At 54.3% G+C, this 20,740-nt stretch overlaps 1 protein-coding gene across 2 annotated transcripts in view; it reads left to right on the forward strand.

Annotated features, from left to right (window-relative positions):
• Positions 1–20,740, forward strand: part of TTBK1 (tau tubulin kinase 1) — a 41,839-nt gene that overhangs the window by 1,371 nt on the left and 19,728 nt on the right. Inside the window, exons 2-13 of one of the 2 annotated variants that reach the window (XM_049765479.1) lie at positions 1,398–1,565; positions 6,684–6,831; positions 7,900–7,973; positions 8,148–8,288; positions 9,926–10,030; positions 10,577–10,642; positions 11,354–11,446; positions 11,568–11,693; positions 13,264–13,418; positions 15,184–15,415; positions 15,600–15,778; positions 19,262–19,823. In XM_049765479.1, the coding sequence (XP_049621436.1) occupies positions 1,458–1,565; positions 6,684–6,831; positions 7,900–7,973; positions 8,148–8,288; positions 9,926–10,030; positions 10,577–10,642; positions 11,354–11,446; positions 11,568–11,693; positions 13,264–13,418; positions 15,184–15,415; positions 15,600–15,778; positions 19,262–19,823 (1,989 nt within the window). In that variant the 5' untranslated portion in view covers positions 1,398–1,457. The remainder of the gene's footprint in view (positions 1–1,397; positions 1,566–6,683; positions 6,832–7,899; positions 7,974–8,147; positions 8,289–9,925; positions 10,031–10,576; positions 10,643–11,353; positions 11,447–11,567; positions 11,694–13,263; positions 13,419–15,183; positions 15,416–15,599; positions 15,779–19,261; positions 19,824–20,740) is intronic. The other variant, XM_049765480.1, reaches the window with a different exon arrangement.

Genomic DNA, 20,740 nt, shown 5'->3' on the forward strand with positions numbered 1-20,740 from the left:
CAGCACACCATGACCTGGTGAAGGTGGTTCCACATTTTTTTTTGGTTTTGGGCCACACCCATTTGATGCTCAGGGGTTACTCCTGGCTATGCGCTCAGAAATCGCCCCTGGCTTGGGGGGACCATATGGGACGCTGGGGGATCGAACCGACGTCTGTCCTACGCTAGCACTTGCAAGGCAGACACCTTACCTCTAGCGCCACCTTCCCAGCCCCATGGTTCCCACATTTGACTCAAGAACCCAAGAAGCCCCATGTGAGGAGACCCAGCCCATTCACAGTATCCTAGGGACTTTGCTCCCTCCCTCATTCCCCTTTCTTCCAGACTGAGAAACTTTTTTCCATCTGGTCACCTACAGTCATTGTGAGGGTTGAGTTGGGAGCTTGTAAAAAGTGCAGGAGGAAGAGGGAAAGGAAAGGTCCTGAAGTCCATCTCATGCTGGCTCGGCAACAATCTCACAAAGCCACATTAACCCCTGCCTACACACCTGCACATCACACACCGAAAGACACAAAACCGCATCTTAATACACAACCCACAGGTGTGCACACACACCCCCACAGAGAGACACCTGCACCTCCATTTCCCTAAGAACACTGACCGCCTCTTCCCACTCTCATACCTAAGGCTGTCCTTCCACTTTCTCTGTCCCTTCTAGTGGACCCTGAGCAGCCATAGAAAGGTGTGGTCAGTGGATCTCAACCCCAACCTATGGCATTCCTGCCCTCCAGGCCCCAACTACCCCTATTTCATTCAGCTGGACTTTGTCCCTCCAGAGTTTTGGTCTAGCTGTCACCATATGTGCCCCCTTTTCTTCCCACCTCCACTGTGTGGCTGGAGCGGGCCTGCCTCTGAGGAGGGGCTATGCCTCCCTACAGCTGGGGTCTCCTCCTTGGCTCCATCTTCCAGAGCCTACTCAAGGGTGAGCAGGTCTGCATGAGGCTGGTGTGCCTCATGGTCACCCCTCAATGGGCAAGCAACTCCATGAGCTGTTTTGTGGCACCAGCAAATATGTGGTGCTCTGGGGCCACAGAGGGAGTCCCTTAGACTGTTCCTTCTTGGCCCTAGTCTCCCCTCCACAAGGTGAGTCCCAACCTGGGGTGCTCCCCTGCCTAATGTTATATAGCACGTCATGGAAACTCCTTTTCCCCAGCTCCACAGTTCCATCTCTTTGCCATCAGCACGGGGAGCCTTTCCCATCTCCACTTAGCAGTTTTTGTCTCTTCTGACCTCCACCGGGGCGTCGCACAACGCTTCCCGCAGGAGCCCCCACAGCCTCTGCCCAGTGGGCGAGGGAGGCTGCCTGCCAGGATGGGGGGGTGCTCCTGTCTGTCTGCCAGCCAGGTGGCCCCGGGTGGAAAGCTCACCCCACTCACAGCCCCTCCGCACTCCCCCTAGGTAGATGGCCCCCCCAGGGCAGGCCCTGCGGACACCCCTCCCTCTCCCTCCGGCTGGCGGATGCAGTGCCTAGCGGCTGCTCCTAAGGACGAGCCCAACATGAGTGGGGGAGGGGAGCAGGCCGACATCCTGCCGGCCAACTACGTGGTCAAGGATCGCTGGAAGGTGGTGAGTTAGTGACCCGGGGGATGGGGGGTGGGAGGGGGGACGGACAGTGGGAGGGCCGAGGGAGGCGGCAGGGCAGGGCCCAGCCTTGAGTGAGAGCCTGTGTGCTTACCCCCACATCTCACCCTGCCCAGAGGGAGGTGCCCCTGATCCCATTTGCACAATGCCTTCTGGACCTTGAATTGTGTCTGCCCCTGTGCACTGTCGCCGGCCACCCCCTGCCTTGGTCACCCCCTTTCCCCGCTAGGTCCTGTTGGTCGGGCCCGGCCTGGAACAACTCCTGGTTGGATGCCTGGGCCTGAGCTGCAGAGCTGGGGAGGGAGGGAAGAGAGGAGCTGGGGGAGGGGGTCCTTTCTCTGCTGGACCTTGGAGAAGGGCAGCGGGGAGCCTCTGCCCCCCCTCTGCTTCCGCAGAGAACAGAAAGGCTGTCGGGGAAGGAAAGGGTCGGGGAGAGAGGCCCCGCAGCCCACTCCCACCGCAGGCATCCGCACTCATCTTCTCCATCCTCCCTCCTCCCCTCGCCGGTTCCTGCGGCAGGTGCACCAAGCCGAGACTCCAACTCCCAGCGTGCCTTGCTTCTCCGGCCCAGCACTTCAGCGTGCTTTGCTTGCTGGGAGTTGTAGTCCCAAGCTTTCCTGGGCGGTTGGTGGGGCTGGCTGGACGAGATGGCAGAGGGACACGTGAGGGTTGGTGGGGAAAGGCTGTGTGTGCAAAGTGGGACTTTCTGGAAATCAGTTCCTGGACCACCTCCTCTTCTCCCCCGACTCTCCCCTCGCCAAGAGCACCCTGGAACCCTCTTTATCTTTATGTGGGCAGGAGGATGTGGGGCTAATTGTGGGGTGATAGTGTGTCTTTGTGGGTTGGGTACCAGGGGAGGGAGCCAGGCAGAAGGAAAGGGAGGGAGAAATGTAGGAGTCAACACAGAACCTTGATGTTGGGGAGTGTAGGGGTGAGCTAGAAGGCAGGTTCAGCTCACCCAGGGTGAGAAGTTAAGAGGAGAATGGAGAATGGAGACATAGCAGGACCTCTGGCTGCTGGACCCTTAAACAGTTCAGGGACTGTCCAGGGAGGGAGGTCCCTGAGACTGGAAAGCTGGTTCGTGATGGGAGAGAGGATAAGGCTGGAGGGAAGAAGCTTTTTATGGTCCAGAGGGGGAACTGCAGAAGAGAGAGAAGAAAGGGGCATAATTGGGGAAGGAAGAGCTCAGACAGTTATCAGAGGAATGAGTGTGGCCAGGGGAGGAGGGATGATATTCCAAAATCCTGTATGTTCTCTGGTATCCGAGAACTTAGCTTCTGGTCACTTGGAGGAAGTAAGAGGATTATTTTTTTTTGCATTGAATAGGTGAGGAAATGGTGGATTTTATATGCTTACCTAGTGCAAATTTCTCCTGCCTTGTTGAAGTAGGTAGAAGATGAGGGGAGAGAGAAATGGCATGGTGTGGGGAGTTGGGGGAGGGAGCAAGCTTATAATTTGTGTCAGGCCCACAGATCTTTCCTTTACCACTTCTCCCTCCTCTGTCCCAGACAACCAGAGAAGGGGTGGGGTGTCAGACGCCCCCTTCACCCAACTCCCAGTGGAAAGAGTGGGGAGGGAGAGGCCAGGCAGAGATCAGAGGCCCAGAAAAAGGCATCAGAGGGGCCGGGCAGTGGCGCTAGAGGTAAGGTGCCTGCCTTGCCTGCGCTAGCTTTGGATGGACCGCAGTTTGATTCCCCGGTGTCCCATATGGTCCCCCAAGCCAGGAGTGACTTCTGAGCGCATAACCAGGAGTAACCCCTGAGTGTTACTGAGTGTGGCCCAAAAACCAAAAAAAGAAAAAAAAAAGAAAAAGAAAAAGGCATCAGAGATGCAGAGGGAAGGAGAAAATGAGGATCTGAGGCACTGGGTGCAATCCTGGAATAATAATGACATCTTACAGGGCCAGAGTGATAGTACAATGGGTAGGGCACTTTCATGTAGACAACCCAGGTTTGATCCCTGGCATCCCATATAGTCTCTTGAGTCTGCCAGGAATTATTATTGGTACAGAGCCAGGGGTTACCCTGGACCATGACCAGATGTGGCCTTAAACATCAAAACAAATAAATTATAAAAAAAAACCCACTTTACTCATGGAGGGAGTGCTCTTAATCTTAGAAGAACAAACATTAATACCAAAAAGAAATCTTAATATTTGATTTGAGCACTTACTGTTGCCAGGCACTATCCAAAGGCTTTATCTATACCACCTATGGGGTAGACAATGTTATTGTAATTAGTTCTATTTTTAAAGTGTGGAAACTGGCAGGGAAATGCATTAACCTCCTCAATTCTTATGACAGATCAGTGGATTAAGGTCTGTCTGCTTCTGGGTCAGTGGCCCAGCCAGCTTTGCTCTTGTCCAGGGTTAGTCTTTCCAAGAATCGGAATCAGAGAGTGAAGGAAAATGTGTCACCAACTCTAGCCCAGGTTTTCAATCTTTCTGGAGGAAAAGTAGAGGTTTGGGGCCCGGAGAGATAGCACAGCGGCGTTTGCCTTGCAAGCAGCCGATCCAGGACCAAAGGTGGTTGTTCAAATCCCGGTGTCCCATATGGTCCCCTGTGCCTGCCAGGAGCTGTTTCTGAGCAGACAGCCAGGAGTGACCCCTGAGCACAGCCGGGTGTGGCCCAAAAACAAAAGAAAAAAAGAAAAAAAGAAGGAAGGAAGGAAGGAAGGAAGGAAGGAAGGAAGGAAGGAAGGAAGGAAGGAAGGAAGGAAGGAAGGAAGGAAGGAAGAGTGGAGTCTGTTGGCTTTGTGTTTTGGGCCACACCTGCCAGTGTCCAGGGCTCACTCCTGGCAGGGCATGGGGGACCATATGCTGTGTTGAGCATCAAACCTGTGTCAGATGTGTGCAAGATATACTATCTCTCTGGCCCATCCTCCTATTTTATTCGTGCTTGACCTGCCAGTCGGTCCATGGATATCCTGATACATTGGATTACCTGGATATAAATGAAACATGGCTCTGCCCTGTCTAACAGTATAACCTAAGCAAGGTCCCTCACTCTGCACCATCCAAAGTTAGTGTCTTGATTGATCTTTCTTCCTCAGCTTGAGCTGAAGGGAGCTTTTTAATTTCTTGTATTTCTTTTTTGTTTTGGGGGTTGGGGGCAAATGAAGGACATCTAGCAGTGCTCAGGGCTTACTCCTGACTCTACTCAAGGATTATTCCTTTTAGTGTTCAGGGTTCCAGAGCTCAAACCCAGGTGCAAGGCAAGCACCTTACCCCTCTACTATCACTCCAGCTGCTCTGCCAGGAGCCATGGGGCATGAACTGAGGTGACTCTGTCAGTCTGAAGCCCAGAACCCTTGTGTTTCCATCTCCCTCACCCTTTCTTCTATGTTCTTTCACACGAGCAAACTGCAAAGGAATCTAGAAGATGCCAGAATCTCCCCTGAGTTTCAGGTTCCCCAGAGAACATGCCATTACTAGCTTCTCCGGCATGTATCAACATTCTCTTGGTCTGAGGCTCTCCAGGATTGCTCTTCTTTGCATCTCAAGCAGTGAGGAATTCTGAGTCTTCGTATCCCTTTCTCCTTCCTCTTTCTCATTTCCTTCCTAGACCCAAGAACTTCCCAGTTTCCCAGCAGCCTTCCCTTTCTCTTCTGAAATCCTCTCTCAGCATTCTGCCTGTCTTTTCAGTGGGGGTTCCCATTCTTAGTTGCTGTGAAGTCTTCTCACTGCCCTGCCCCACTCCCTCCATTCACACTTAGACATTCATCTTGGGCCATTAAACATTCATTAGGCACGGAGTAAGAGCTGAATAAATGCTAGAGGAGGGCTCAGATTGGGAAGCTCGGAGAAAGGCAGCTGATCCTGGCTCATTAGCAAGACCAGCTACACTAGTGAGTGGCAAGGCCACAGGACACAAAGGTGGGTGCTGGTAGGAACTGGGGAGCAGCTCTCATGAGGGCTGGACTCCCTGGCGAGGTGAGGTCTGAGATGTACATCTTAGATCCAAGTGAGAGCTCCTCAGACCTTGGTAACTTCTACCCTGCCCCAAGACCCCATCACTGCCACCTCACCCTTCTTCTCAAGGCCTCTGGGAAGGACTAACCAGCTGCCTCCCCACTTGCTGTCCTTCCTCCAATACTGTGTGTCCTCTGCATTCCTTCACCACTTCTGTAGCCCCTGTCCATGACCTTGGCCTATCGCAAATAACTGTCTCCCCTGCTGTCCCCTGCCCTGCGAGGCTCAGTTAGGCATGTGAGGGTCTGGACAGTGAATACACTTTCCTGAATATATACCCCTACACCTCTCTCCCGCTGGGGACAGCTTTCAGGAGACACTACCAGCCCTAGGCTGCTTCCCCCAAGGGCTCTGCAAGAAGCTGGGACCTCCTGGAAATTGGTTTTCCTTTTGGGCGAGGTGACTGGAGAGGAGGGGTTGTCCTTCTGCTGGAGATGGCCCATTATTGGTTTTGTCTTTGTTTTGTTTTTTTGGCCACACCCGGCTGTGCTCAGGATTTACTCCTGGCTCTGCACTCAAAAATCGCAGGCTCAGGGGACCATATGGGATGCCAGGCATCCAACCCAGGTCCGCATGCAAGGCAAATGCTCGACCATTGTGCTATAGCTCAGGTCCCAGAGGGTCCTCGTCTCCTTGTCTGTTTAGAGTACCAGGCTCCTGCCTTTCACCACCCGCTCTAACATTTGGTTGTGTGCATACGTGTGTGAGTGCTTGTATGCATAATACACATGTGCTTACATGACCCACACACTGCACATGCATGTATTATATGTGCAGACAAGTGAATTCTGTCTGTGTGTGCATTTCTGTGTCTGTGTGTACCTTTTTTTGTGTGAGCTTTTGCCTGTGTTTCTGAATAGGTGGAAGCTTGTATGTGTGAGCATGCTTCTGAATGTGAGTACAAGTGTGTTGGTGGGAGTGAGAATGTACATGCATATCTGTGCGTGCGTGTGTGCGTGAATGCCCACCCTTGAGCTGAGCTCCCTGGTGGGAGTGGGTGCAGAAAGGGAACCAGTGCCCCCTCCATAGAGAGCTCTTGCCCCTACTCAGGGGAGTTGCCACCAGCAGGGGGTGGGACGAGGCACTGCTTAGCCCCTCACTCTTGCCCCGGCACCCCACCCACATATCTCTAGCTGAAAAAGATCGGCGGTGGGGGCTTTGGTGAGATCTACGAGGCCATGGACCTGCTGACCCGGGAGAATGTGGCCCTCAAGGTGGAGTCGGCCCAGCAGCCCAAGCAAGTCCTCAAGATGGAGGTGGCTGTGCTCAAGAAGCTGCAAGGTGTGTGGCTGGGCCAGAGGTGGAGAACAGCCAGTGGGGAGCCAGGGGTGCTAGGATTTGGATAAGCTGAAGAATGAGCCTGTGGCTAAAGGCCCCAAGCAGACCAGGTGGTAGTACCAGGGTGAGGTGTCTGGGCCAGGGGCCAGGATGCTGTGTGAGTGTTGGGGGTGGGGGGGCCTAGGAGGAAGAGGAATCTGTGAGGAGGGAGGTCTCAGAAGGCTGCAGTGCCTGCTTGGCAAACTCCAATCCAGCTGGAGGGTCCTGAAAGAAAATGATAAACCAGGCCTGGTAGATTGTACAGTTAAGGTGCTTGCTTTGCGTATGGCTAACACAAGTTCAATCCTTGGTACCTCAGATAGTCGCCTGAGCAATGCCAGGTGTGATCCCAGAGCACAGAAGAGTCAAGAATAAGCCCTGAGTACTACTGGGTGTGACTCAAAAACTTAAAAATAAAAAAGCAATTTATGACGAAACATCTCTGAATTTCTCCCTGCCAAAAATAGTTTTTGTAGTTGAGCATCAAAGTACATATTTAAGAAGCCCAGGTATGACCAGAGTGATAGTAAGCAAATAGGGTGTTTGCTTTGCATATGGTTGACCTGGGCTCAATCCTTGGCATTTTCTCTGAGTCCTTCCAGAAGTGATTGCTGAGCACAGAGACAGGATTAAGAGCTGGGTATAACTGGGCGTGGCCAAAAACAAGAAGAGAAGAAAGGAAAGAAAAGGAAGGAAGGAAGGAAGGGAGGGAGGGAGGGAGGGAGGGAGGGAGGAAGGAAGGAAGGAAGGAAGGAAGGAAGGAAGGAAGGAAGGAAGGAAGGAAGGAAGGAAGGAAGGAAGGAAGGAAGGAAGGGAGGAAGGAAGGAAGGGAGGAAGGGAGGAAGGGAGGAAGGAAGGAAGGGAGGAAGGAAGGAAGGGAGGAAGGGAGGAAGGAAGGAAGGAAGGGAGGAAGGAAGGAAGGAAGGAAGGGAGGAAGGAAGGAGGGAATAAGGGAGGGAAGGAAGAGAGAGGGAGGGAGGAAAGGACTGTGGAAAGAGGAAGAGCTGGGAGCCTCTGGTCTGTGCCCCTCAGGGAAGGACCATGTGTGCAGGTTCATTGGCTGTGGTCGCAACGAGAAGTTCAACTATGTGGTGATGCAACTGCAGGTGAGTGCCAGGCTGTCTGGCTGACTGGGCCCAGGGTGGGGATCGAGGATGAAAACAGAAGTTTCAGCAGGAGCAGGAGGTGGGCATGAGCCTTTGGGGGCCCGACGGGGCAGAGTCCTGGCAGGGTGGGGTGTGGGAGGTCAGGATAGCATCTGAGGGTCCCCTCTACACCAGGGCCGAAATCTGGCCGACCTGCGCCGCAGCCAGCCGCGGGGCACCTTCACACTGAGCACCACACTGCGGCTGGGCAAGCAGATCCTGGAGTCCATCGAGGCCATCCACTCGGTGGGCTTCCTGCACCGGGACATCAAGCCGGTAAGACTGCCGCTCCCTGCCCTCCAGAGCACCTCCACTCCTCTCCCCTTGATTTTCCTGCAGAACAGAGTTGGGTGTGGGACCGTGTCTTCCCTCTGTCCCCCATCCCTGGTTCTGTAGTCTCCCCTGCCCTCGCCTCTGTTCTCTTCTTTCTCCCCTCCACATCTCTGACCTTGAACCCTAGAGAGTTAGTGTGAAGTGGGGCCTGAGAGAGAAAAGGCTGAATGGCTGCAGCTCAGGAACTGAAAGTCCTGGTTTTGTAGCATCTTGGCACTGATGCTGGGAAAACATCTCTAGTCCTAGAGGCCACGCTGAAAGGTGAGAGGGTTGCGGGACTCCCGCTGCCTGAGAACAAGACACCATGCTAAGCCACGCCAAGCCACGCTGCCTTGTGTGGGACCCCGAGACTCAACCACACAGGCCCAGTCTGAGACCCTGCCTGGGTTCTCACTGACGCTTCCTTCTTACTTTTTTTTTTTTAATTTTGGGGACACACCCATCTATGATTACTCCTTTCCGAGGCCAGAGCAATAGTACAGCAGGTAGGGTGCTTGCCTTGCACACAGCCAACTTAAATTCAATCCCCTATATACTATATGATCCCCTGAGCACCACCACAAGGAGTGAATTTTTAGAGGATCACACCGAGGGCACTCAGAGGTTACTCCTGGCTCTGCACTCAGAAATTGCTCCTGGCAGGCACAGGGGACCATATGAGATGCTGAGATTCGAACCACCATCTGTCCTGAATTGGCTGCATGCAAGGCAAATGCTCTACTGCTGTGCTATTGCTCTGGCCTCCAAGAGGAGTGATTTCTGATCACAGAGCCACTAGAAATCTGAACACAGAAGGGCATGGCCCAAATAACAATAAAAAAAAAAAAATCCGGGGCCGGGCGGTGGCGCTGGAGGTAAGGTGCCTGCCTTGCCTGCGCTAGCCTAGGACGGACCGCGGTTCGATCCCCCGGCTCCCATATGGTCCCCCAAGAAGCCAGGAGCAACTTCTGAGCGCATAGCCAGGAATAACCCCTGAGCGTCACAGGGTGTGGCCCAAAAACCAAAAAAAAAAAAAAAAAAATCCAAAAGTATTGCTCCCATCCCTCTCCTCTCCCCCACTTCCCTCATCTCTAAAAAGATAAAAGACAATGCAATAGGTGACACACTTGCCTTTTTTTCTTTTGAGCCACACGTGGCAGCACTCAGGATTTTACTCCTGGCTCTGCGCTCAGAAATCACTCCTGGCAGGCCCAGGGGGACCCTATGGGATGCTGGGATTGAACCTTTGTTGGCGTGTGCAAGGCAAATGCCCCATCAGCTGTGCTATCGCTCTAGCCCCTGCACTTGCGTTCATAGGCCAACCCCAGTTCCATCCTGAGTATCACCTCTGCTCTGAGGACTGCCATGAACAGCCTCCAAGCACTGCCAGGCGTCACCCCATGTTATCCCCAAAATAAAGAATAAAGTAAATAGAAACGAGGAGACCTAGCCCTGGCTTGTGGTGCAGCTCCCAAAGTTCGAAGATTTGGAGCAATGAGCCCTTGTCAGTGGGCCCAAGAGCCAGTACTGTTGTTGGTGCCACTGGGCATGTCAGGGGGTGACAGGAGACTCCCATGCATCATGGTCCCTGTCCTTTGTAGTCTAACTTCGCCATGGGCCGGCTGCCCTCTACCTACCGGAAGTGCTACATGCTGGATTTCGGGCTGGCCCGGCAATACACCAACACCACGGGGGACGTTCGGCCTGTGAGTAGTGGCTCCCTGAATCCCCAGCCCCCATGTTGTTCCTTTTTTTTTTTTTTTGGTTTTTGGGCCACCCCGGCGTTGCTCAGGGGTTACTCCTGGCTGTCTGCTCAGAAATAGCTCCTGGCAGGCACGGGGGACCATATGGGACACCGGGATTCGAACCAACCACCTTTGGTCCTGGATCGGCTGCTTGCAAGGCAAACGCCGCTGTGCTATCTCTCCGGGCCCCCCATGTTGTTCCTGACCTGAGGAGTCACCCACTTTTCTTGCCACATTGGGGGTTCAGTTCCTGTTTCCTCCAAGCCTGGGTCTTGTCCCTCCTTCCTGTCTTTTAGCCTGGATTCCTGGGAACAGGTGGGTGTAGGGCCACGAACAGAACCAGGAGGCAGTTGTGGGGTTGGGGTCGATGCATCAGGCTGACTTTGCAGGCCCAACAGGAGAGGATGGGGGTGGGGGTGGCAGGCAGGGTCCCACAGGCAGAGGCAGGTTGGGAGGCAGGGTTAAGGAGTAGTGGGGGAACATGCTGGTTCTCTTTGTCCCCTGCAGCCTCGCAATGTGGCCGGGTTTCGAGGGACTGTCCGCTATGCCTCGGTCAATGCCCACAAGAACCGGGTGAGTGACAGAGCCCAGATTCATGAGGGGCTGGGACAGGGCAAGCTTCTGAAGCCAAATACGAGGGAAAGATCCTCCAGAGAGCCCCCAGTGGTCTCTGCTCAACTGCACCTTGGTCTTGGTTGTGGGGATCCCCACCTTTCAACTGCAATCACCCAACTCTGTGGGACGGGAAAGCTCAGATGAGAGGTTCTTGGAGAGCAGGCGCTTTGTGGAGCTAGGACTAGGGCCTCTCACTGGCCTGGCATGTGCTCTGCTGCTGAACACCGCCCCCCACTTCTTTGTTTTATCTATTTGGGGCGAGAGCCTAGGGACCAGTGTGAGAAATGCTCGGTCCAGTGTGGTAGATTGAAGGCTTCAATGCTCAGGCCTAATTGTGCCGGGGGCCCCTAGGACTACATGCAGAAGCACTGGGGGGGGGTGTTACTGTGAGGTGTCAGGGATTGAATGTGAGGACCCCATAGGCATTCTCTTCAGCTGCCCATGCCCCATCTGCTGGTGGGGAGCAAACCTGGGCCACACTCTGTTATGAGCTACGTCCAGCCCCGGCCCAGGCAGACACTGATGCTGAACTGTGGGGTTCCATATGTGTGGACCTCTGAGAAAGTGCATTCTGCCTTCGTGCCTGCGAGGTGCTGCACTTCTGTGACCCAGGGAAGGGTGAGCCCCCTTCCAGGGAGGAAGCTGAGAGCAGTGTCACCCGCCCCCCAGGAGATGGGTCGCCATGATGATCTGTGGTCCCTCTTCTACATGCTGGTGGAGTTTGCCGTGGGCCAGCTGCCCTGGAGGAAGATCAAAGACAAGGTGAGCTGAGAGTTGGTCAGTGCAGTGGCCTGAGGCTGGTGGGGAGTGGGAGGGCCAGGGAGCGGGTAAGCCAGGGAGCGGGTAAGCCGGGCTCCATCGCCCCCTGCCCTCTTGCCTCCAGGAGCAGGTTGGGATGATCAAGGAGAAGTACGAGCACCGGATGCTGCTGAAACACATGCCCTCCGAGTTCCACCTCTTCCTGGATCACATTGCCAGCCTGGATTACTTCACAAAGCCAGATTACCAGGTGCCAACCTGCTGCTCTGTCTGTCTGTTCCCCAACGCCTCACTCTGGGTTGCTCTGGGCTAGGAAACTGGTAGTGCCCAGTAGTGCCGACTGAAGTTGACACCCTGCTATGCTGTTTGCTTGTTTAGTTTTGAGTCACATGCAACATTGCCAGGAGTTACTCCTGGCTCTGCACGTAGGGATCACTCCTGGCAGTGTTGGGGGATCCCTGTGAGGGTCAGGGAATCAAACCTGGATTGGTTGCATGCAAGGAAAGCAACCCTACCTGCTGGTCTATCTATCTTGCTCTGCATCCTGCCACTCAGAACTAAGCGATTCCCCTGACCTTCCCACTGCACAAAACCATAATCCTTTCGTAAACAGCAGCTACATCTCACCATGAATGTACCCGTTCTTTGGGATTTTCATGCATTAATTTTCCTGCAGGAAATTCATTCTTGCAGGAAACCTTTTCACTTCTAAACAAGTCTTTGGTGGTAATAAGTGTTTCTTGAGTTACCGTTCTAGCACTTAACAATCTATGAGGCCTAGTATGTTTTGTTTAATTTAATTTGGGGGAGAGGAAAGTCACACCTGGCAAAGCTTTGGGGCTGCCCCTGGCTCTGTTCAGGGGATTACCTCTGGTGTTGGTGCTCTAGGGACCATGTGGGGCTGAAAACTGAACCTGGGTCTCCTGAATCCAAAGTATGTGCTTAGCCCCCTGAGCTGTCTCTCTGGTTCTTAGCCCAAGTTGTTCTAAGGACTTTACACCCCAGTTCTGCAGAGGGCCAAGTAGCACGATTATTCCCTTCTAGATGAGCAAGCCGAGGTCCAAAGGCAGTGAGGGCAGGGCCTGTCTTTTCCCTCTCTCCCCTCTGCTTTAAGCACCCTCACCCTGGGTGGCCCCCACTGAGCCATCATCAGTCTTGTTCTGCCCCATGCCAGACACAGAGTGGGCATTCAATGAAGCAGATGCTGCCAGCAGAGAACAAGCTGCCAAGCTCTGGGAAAAGCTGTGAGCAATGGGATGGGCTGGAGGCTGCAAGTCCAGAAGCTCCTGAGCCTTGTAGTGCCGGTCGTTGGCACAGAGGCCAGGCCCCCACAATCCTGGTTCAACTCAGGAGAGTGGTGAGCCCAGACCACACAGTTGTTCAGGACCTCTCTGGACCCAGACCTGACACCTTAGACCCAGAACCTTTGTCCCCTGGGGCAGAGCTTGGTGAAGGATCAGGGAAGGCTTCAGAGGAAACAGGCTTGGGAAGTAGCCCTGGCAGGCCAAGTGGCTAAAGAGATGGGTTGGAAAGGTGGGGACAGATCTCAGATCTCAGAGGGTCTGTGTCCAGCTGGGCATGGTGTGTGGAGGGTGGGGCTTAAAACAAGACAGTTATTTGCATGATGATTTGCATATCCGCTGCATGTTTTCATTGAAAAATCAATGTGCCCTTCTCCTTCCAATGCCTCTTCTCCATCCAACCTGTCCTGGACAGCCCCTCTCTCCCTCCCCACCCTGGCAATCCCAGCAACTGCCTGCTCCTCCTGGCTAGCCCCCGGGGTCACCTCTCTGTCCTCCCCCCCTCCGGCCCCCCCGCAGCTGATCATGTCAGTGTTTGAGAACAGCATGAAGGAGCGGGGCATTGCGGAGAATGAGGCCTTTGACTGGGAGAAGGCTGGCACCGACGCCCTACTGTCCACAAGCACCTCCACTCCGCCCCAGCAGAATACCAGGCAGACGGCAGCCATGTTCGGGTGAGTCTGAGGTTGATGGAGATGTGAGGGTGCCGAGGACCCCTGTCCCATACCAGTGTCATCCTCTGCCCACTAGGACACAGCTGGCAGTCTCTCCTCTTTCTGGTGTTGTGGAGCACTTTATGTTTTGGTTTGGTTTGCTTTAGCTTGAGGGCCACATCAGGGCTTATTTATACCTCTGCAATCAGGGATCACTCCTGGTGGGGCTTGGATGCTGGGACTTAGCTTGGGTTTGCAGGTGTAAGATAAGTGCCCTATCTCTTGGTTCTGAGCCCATTTGGGGGCTAGTTTGTTGGGGGAACATATCTGGCTGTGCTCAGGGGCTATTCCAGGCCTTCCCACCTATAAAACATGTGCTTCTCCCTGCCCTTTAAACAATCCACCTCAAAAGTGTGATTTTTGAACTACAGACTAACTCTGCCTCTTCATCCTCAATTTGCATCGCTCCCTCTTTGGGGCAGATGGCATTATGGGGAATAGGGGAGCCTGATTGTGATTGTTGAGTGTCCCTCAGCACTGGAGAGGGTGTCTGCAGCCTTGGCCTGCGGTTCTGTGAGGACTCAGATCAAGCACTTGCCTTCAGGCATCTATCTCAGCGGGTGGGGCCCAGGATGGGGCTCCAGGGCTGAGCATAAGCCATCTGGGCACCATCTGGTCCCCCACAATGTGTATCAGAACAACCCACCAACCCCAGCACTGCCCAGAGAGTCACCCTCTCCCTCACACCACCAGGTGTAGTCCCCAGACCATAAAACAAGTAGACATGCTCTGATGTAAGCCATGACTCAGCCATTTACTTACTTCATTATTGTTTGCTTTTGGATCATACCTGACAGTACTCAGGTTATTCCTAGCTCTGTGCTCAGGAATTATTACCCTTGGCAGTGCTTGGGGGACCATATGAAATGTTGGGAATTGACCATATGCGAGGCAAACACCTTACCCACTATACTATCACTCCATTTCCTAATTTATTTTTGTGCTTTTATTTGGTTTGTTTTTGGGCCACACCTGGTGATGCTCAGGGGTTACTCCTGGCTATGCATTCAGAAATTGCTCCTGGCTCAGGGGACCATATGGAACACCGGGGGATCAAACCTAGGTTAGCGTGTGCAAGGCAAACGCCCTTCCGCTGCGCCACTGCTCTGCCCCCCTAACTTATTTTTTAAGAAAACTGTGGGGGGAGCTGGGCACAGCCAGAAGTGCTCAGGTCTTGCTTCTGGCTCTGTGCTCAGGAATCAGTCCTGGTGGGGCTCGAGGGACCATGTTTGATGCTGGGGATCAAACTGGGGTTTGCTATGTGTAAGGCAAGTGCCCTACCAGCTGTACTATTGCTAGGACCCCTGTGGGCCATCTTCAAGCCAGCATGGCCAGAGAGGGTCTGGTTCCCCCATGAGCCCCAGGAGTGAGCTAGTGAGACTTAGGCCAAGGTGCTAGGGACACCAGTAATACTTCATTTTATTACAGGGGGGGGAGGGGAGGAGGTACAGAACTCAGGGACCAGGGTGCCAGGCTGGTGTGGCTCTGCCCTGTGGGCACATCTATTGGGTATCACTCCAGGCCCCAGTTCTGCTCTCCTCTCTTAGGAATGAGGCGCCATCATGCATTGGAGTCTGGCAGGACCAGATAACTGGGGTCACTTCCAGCACAGGACGCTTCTTATCAGTGTTCGCCCTCTTCTGGGGGTGCAAGCAGACTGTGGAAGCCATTGGGGAGGGGGCGGCCTTGCCAAAGGAGACCCCTACTTATGCCCCTTCCCCCGCAGTGTGGTGAACGTGACGCCTGTGCCAGGAGATGTGCTCCGAGAGAACACAGAGGACGTGCTGCAGGGCGAGCACCTGAGTGACCAGGAGAACGCGCCCCCGATCCTGCCTGGGCGGCCACCCGAAGGACTGGGCACAGGCTCCCACCTCTCCCCGCACCCCGGGGGTCCCGAGGCTGAAGTCTGGGAGGAGACGGATGTCAACAGGAACAAGCTCAGGATTAACATCGGCAAAGTAAAGGGGGGTGTTGGGGAGGACCCAGTCCCCTGTACCTGTGCCCCGCCTCTGCCTCTGCAGGGACATCCTGCACCCCTCCATCTCCCTGGCCTCACCCCGACTCATCCCTGCACTTCAGCCACCCTCCTCCCCACTGCCCTGGGTCCCACCCACCCCAGCTCATGCCCAGTTGTCTCTGCAGACGCCCTTAGTGGCAGAAGAGGAGCAGAGCCGGGGCATGGGGGTCCCCAGCTCGCCGGTGCGTGCACCCCCAGACTCGCCCACAACCCCCGTCCGCTCGCTGCGATACCGGAGGGTGAACAGCCCCGAGTCGGAGAGGCTGTCCACAGCCGACGGGCGGGTGGAGTTGCATGAAAGGAGGTGGGTCTGAGGGGACCAGGGGACCCTAGACTTACCCTTTACGTGGCTGGTCATGAGCCAGGCCAGATGTGGGCCCGGGTGAGGTGAACTGGAAGGTTTAGTGGGGCATACTGGGACAGAGGCCAGCCTGGAAGGGAAAGGGAGTGACCGGATGTGGGAGTGGAAGGCAGGTGAGGTCAGAGGGGGAAGCAGTGAGTTGGGAAGGAGGCATTTTTGTTTCCAGAACATTCTCTCTGGGGATTCATTAGGGAGGCTGGATATAGCTACGGGTAGGCTCCCCTCTGCCTGAGGAGACAGGTTTGGGAAGCTGCTCAGTTCTAGGAGGGGCAAACTCAGGGGGCCTAGGGGCAGACTCTAGGGCGTCATCTGGATGTCAGGGAGAGAACCGAGGCCACAGCACAGTGGGTTGGACACTTGCATGCTGCTGATTCAAGTTTCATCCTGGATGGTCCCCATCTGGTTCCCCTGAACCACCCAGGAGTGCAGAGTCAGGAGTAAGTTCTGACCACCACATATGGTGGCCCGAAAACCAGAAAAGAAGAAGAAAATGGAGAATGAAGGGAGAGACTTGGTTGGGGGCAGACTTGGAGCATTTCAGCCTAGGGAAGCATGAGAAAGCAATCTAAGGACCGTGTGTGGACAGTGGCACAGTGGCGCAGTGGAGCAGGGCCAGGTCTGCCACCTCAAGGCTACTCCCAGCAGCCTCTTCTCAGGTTGGCTATGCTGGGGACCGAGGGGCTCCCCTTGAGAGTGGTTGGAGTTTTGGGCAGTGCTAGGGGGCAAGTTCAGGGCCACACACACATAGGTCATGTGGGCTGGTCGTGGAATCAGGGTCTTCTCTGGGAAACCCTATCAACAGGAGAAGATGGCAACTGTGAAGCCACAGAGTGCCCCCGCCCTGAGGGCCTCACCTGCATCTCCTCCCTCACAGTCCAATGCCTGAGTGGAATGTGCATGGGGAAACACTGGGTTGGGCTTGGGGGTGTATGTCTGGAACCAGGTTAAGGATGGTACTTCTTTGCATGGCCTCTGCTACCCTGCAACTGAAAGACCCTCACAGGAGGGCAGTGACCCTTCCTGTCCCCCTCCACATCCCTGCTGAGAGCTCTAGAAATAATAGGAGAGTCACAGTGTGGTTCTAATAACAAGCAGGAGTCTCCAAGTAGGTGAGTTCCCCGGGGGCAGAGAGTCTGCAGGGACCCGGCCCTGCCTGGTGGAGGCAGATGCGTAAACACAGTCCTGCAGGGTGGAAGGGATCCCCGAGAAGCGCACGCAGCAAGGAGACAGACCAGCTCATCAGTGATGCGGGGAAACGGCCCATGAAGCTGAGATGATTTGGGAATGGGGAGATGGGTCTTAGCCTGGGAGCCCCGGGGGCCTTAACCGCCTGATTGAAGAAGATGCACTTTGTCCTTGGGGCTGGGGATCCCTTTGGATTTGTTGTTGGCAAATGGGGGAGTCCAGAAGAACCATCTATACATGCAGGGACCAAGTTGGAGGGGTACCCCAGATGCAGCAGGAGCCCCTGATGGGTGAATTCCAGATGCCCCCCAACGATTTTAGGAAGATTCATTGGCCATAAGAACCACAATTTTTTTTTTTTGGTTTTTGGGCCACACCCGGCGGTGCTCAGGGGTCCCTCCTGGCTGTCTGCTCAGAAATAGCTCCTGGCAGGCACGGGGGACCATATGGGACACCGGGATTCGAACCAACCACCTTTGGTCCTGGATCGGCTGCTTGCAAGGCAAACGCCGCTGTGCTATCTCTCCGGGCCCCAAGAATCACATTTTAATTCTGCTATTCCTCATTTTTTAGTTCCTGAAACTTGGTACAAATTCAAAAGGTGTTGATTGAATGAGTGAGTGGATGAATGAGTGAATGTGTGTATGAATGGATGAGTGAGTGAACGAATAAATGATTGAACATGTGAATGAATGTACGAGTGAATTAATGAGTGAATGAGCATATGAGTGAGTGGATGAATGAATGAATGTAAGTATGAAGGATGAGTGAGTAAATGAATAAACGATTGAACATGTGAATGAATGTATGAGTGAATAGATGAGTGAATTAATGAGTGAGTGCATATATGAATATATATGAATAAGGCAAAGAAAGTGAATGAGTGAATGAATGTATGAATGAGTGACTAGATGAGACTGAGTGAATGAACTGTTAGGCGAGGGGTCCTCGAACTTTTTATACAGGGGGCCAGTTCACTGTCCCTCAGACAGTTGAAGGCCAGGCTATAGTTAAAAACGAACTATAGCCGGAGAGATTGCATGGAGGTAGGGCATTTGCCTCACATGCAGAAGGATGGTGGTTCGAATCCCGGCATCTCATATGGTTCTCTGAGCTTGCAAGGAGCGATTTCTGAGTGTAGAGCCAGGAGGAACCCCTGAGCGCTGCTGGGTGTGACCCCCCAAATAACTATGGGGCCGGGGCTGAGGTGCAAGTGGTAAGTCATCTGCCTTGCTCACAGTAGCTTAAGACAGACCACGGTTTGATCCCTCATATGGTCCCCCAAGCCAGGAGCGATTTCTGAGCACATAGCCAGGAGTAACCTCTGAGCATCACCAGGAGTGATCAGAAAAACAAACAAGCAAACAAACAAACTGAGAAAATTTCTATGCACACCGCACATATTTTATTTTGAAGTAAAAAAACAAAATGAGAACAAATACAATATTTAAAATGAAAAACAAGTTAAATCAACATATTTTTATTTTGTTTTTGTTTTTTTTTTGGCCATACCCAGCAGCGCCCAGAGTTACTCCTGGCTCTGCACTGAATCCATCCTGGGTTGACTGCATGCAAGGCAAATGCCCTACCGCTACGCTACCGCTCCACCCCTAAATCAACAAATTTACCAATATTTGTTTTTGTTTGTTTTTGGACCACACCTGGCAGCTCTCAGGGTTTATTCCTGGCTCTATACTTAGAAACTACTCCTGGCAGACTCAAGCGACCATAGGGGATGCCACAGGATTGAACCCGGGTTGGCCGCATGAAAGGCAAAAATGCAAATGTCCTCCCTGCTGAGCTATCTCTCTGGCCCCAAAATTACCAGTATTTCAATAGAAACTATAAGCCTGCTTTTGTCAGGCCGTAGTTTGAGGACCTCTGCCAGAGAAGGAGGGGAGTCAGAGAGTGTGGACACAAATCCCATACACTGCACCGTGGACCCAGGATCAGAGCTAAGCAGGGTAGACTGGCGCAAAAATTCCCAGCAGGCAGATAAATGCATTGGTGGGCCGCATGTGGCCCACGGACCGTGGTTTGAGGACCCTGTGTTAGATCAATAAGGTCTTTAACTGGGTAGAAGGAAGCTGGAGGGTGACAGATAGTCCAAGAGGTCCCCAGTCTGGCTCTGAGCAGCAAGCTGCGGTGTCTTGAGGCCCAGGGCACCATGTCCCCCACACCTGCTGGGGCCTCTGGGGCTCGAGGGGCCAGGCACTGAGTCCCTGCGGGATGGCTTTGCAGGTCGCGCATGGACCTGCCCGGCTCGCCCTCACGCCAGGCCTGCTCGTCGCAGCCTGCGCAGATGCTGTCGGTGGACACGGGCCACGTCGACCGCCAGGCCAGCGGCCGCATGGACGTGTCCGCCTCCGTGGAGCAGGAGGCCCTGAGCAACGCCTTCCGCTCGGTGCCCTTGGCCGAGGAGGAGGACTTCGACAGCAAGGAGTGGGTCATCATCGACAAGGAGACGGAGCTCAAGGACTTCCCCCCGGGGGCCGAGCCCAGCACGTCGGGCACGACGGACGAGGAGCCCGAGGAACTGCGGCCGCTGCCCGAGGAGGGCGAGGAGCGGCGGCGGCCAGGGACCGAGCCCGCTGTCCGGCCCCGGGGACGCGGCATGCAGACTCTGGCCGAGGAAGAGCCACGGCAGATGTCGCCCCAGCCCCTGCACCCCCAGCTGAGCCAGGCCGACGGGCGCTCAGAGACCTCGCAGCCCCCCACGCCGGGCAGCCCTTCCCACTCGCCCCTGCACTCGGGACCGCGGCCTCGGCGGAGAGAGTCGGATCCCACGGGCCCGCAGAGACAGGTCAGTGTGGGCTTGAACCCGCTCCCCACCCCAGGCAGGCCACAGCCCCGGCCTTTTGGCCAGAGTGCTCCCTTGGGCCTTCGGGCTATACCCAGGAGAGGGGTGTGATGGAGGCAGGCAGGTGCTGCCTTGAACGTGGCGGCGGTGGACAAGGACCTAGTCGAAGGACTTTCCACGTCCTGAGTAGGGTCCTGGCTTCCGGGGGAAAGTGAGCCAGGTGACCAAGCATAGAAACTCCCCACCAGCCTTGGGGACCAAGAGGGGAACAGTGGTCAGAAGGTACCAGTCTGATAGGAGGCTGCCAGGTAAGGTCAAAAGAGCTTAAATGGGGACAAGTGGAGTAGAGAATTATGTCGGAAGCCAACCCCAGTTCAACCTAACCCTAACCCTACACTGCATAAGCCTCCCTGAGCACTGCTGACAGAGAACTCTGAGTGCAGAGCCAGGAGTAAGCCCTGAGCACTTCCGGGTGTGCCACCCAAATGAAAAATAGAAATTAGATAGTACAGTGGGTAGGGTGCTTGCCTTGCACATGGCTAACCTGGGTTTGATTCCTGGGTACCCAGATGGTCTCACAAGTCACCAGGAGTGGTCCCTTAGCATTGCTTGGTGTGGCCCCAAAATAATATAACGAGAAACATAAAAAAAAAAAATAGAAAGAAATTGGGTATGACTCAATCACATTGGCTCTGAGAGTCCCCAATTGGAACACCAAAGCAGAAGCTGCGCAAGGCAGTGTCAGCAGGAGAGGGTGCTGGAGCTGACCAGGGTGGGGGCTGCGGGGTCCAGAGGTACTGATGGAGAGAGCACCTTAGGGGTTGTGAGAGGGGGAGCAGGGTGGTCTTGGCAGACGGCTGCGCCATACTGAAGTGAACGTGGATTTGAATATGGCCTTCCAGACCCTGTGAGATAACCAT

Source organism: Suncus etruscus, chromosome 18 (assembly GCF_024139225.1).
Source record: "Suncus etruscus isolate mSunEtr1 chromosome 18, mSunEtr1.pri.cur, whole genome shotgun sequence".
NCBI lineage: Eukaryota > Metazoa > Chordata > Mammalia > Eulipotyphla > Soricidae > Suncus > Suncus etruscus.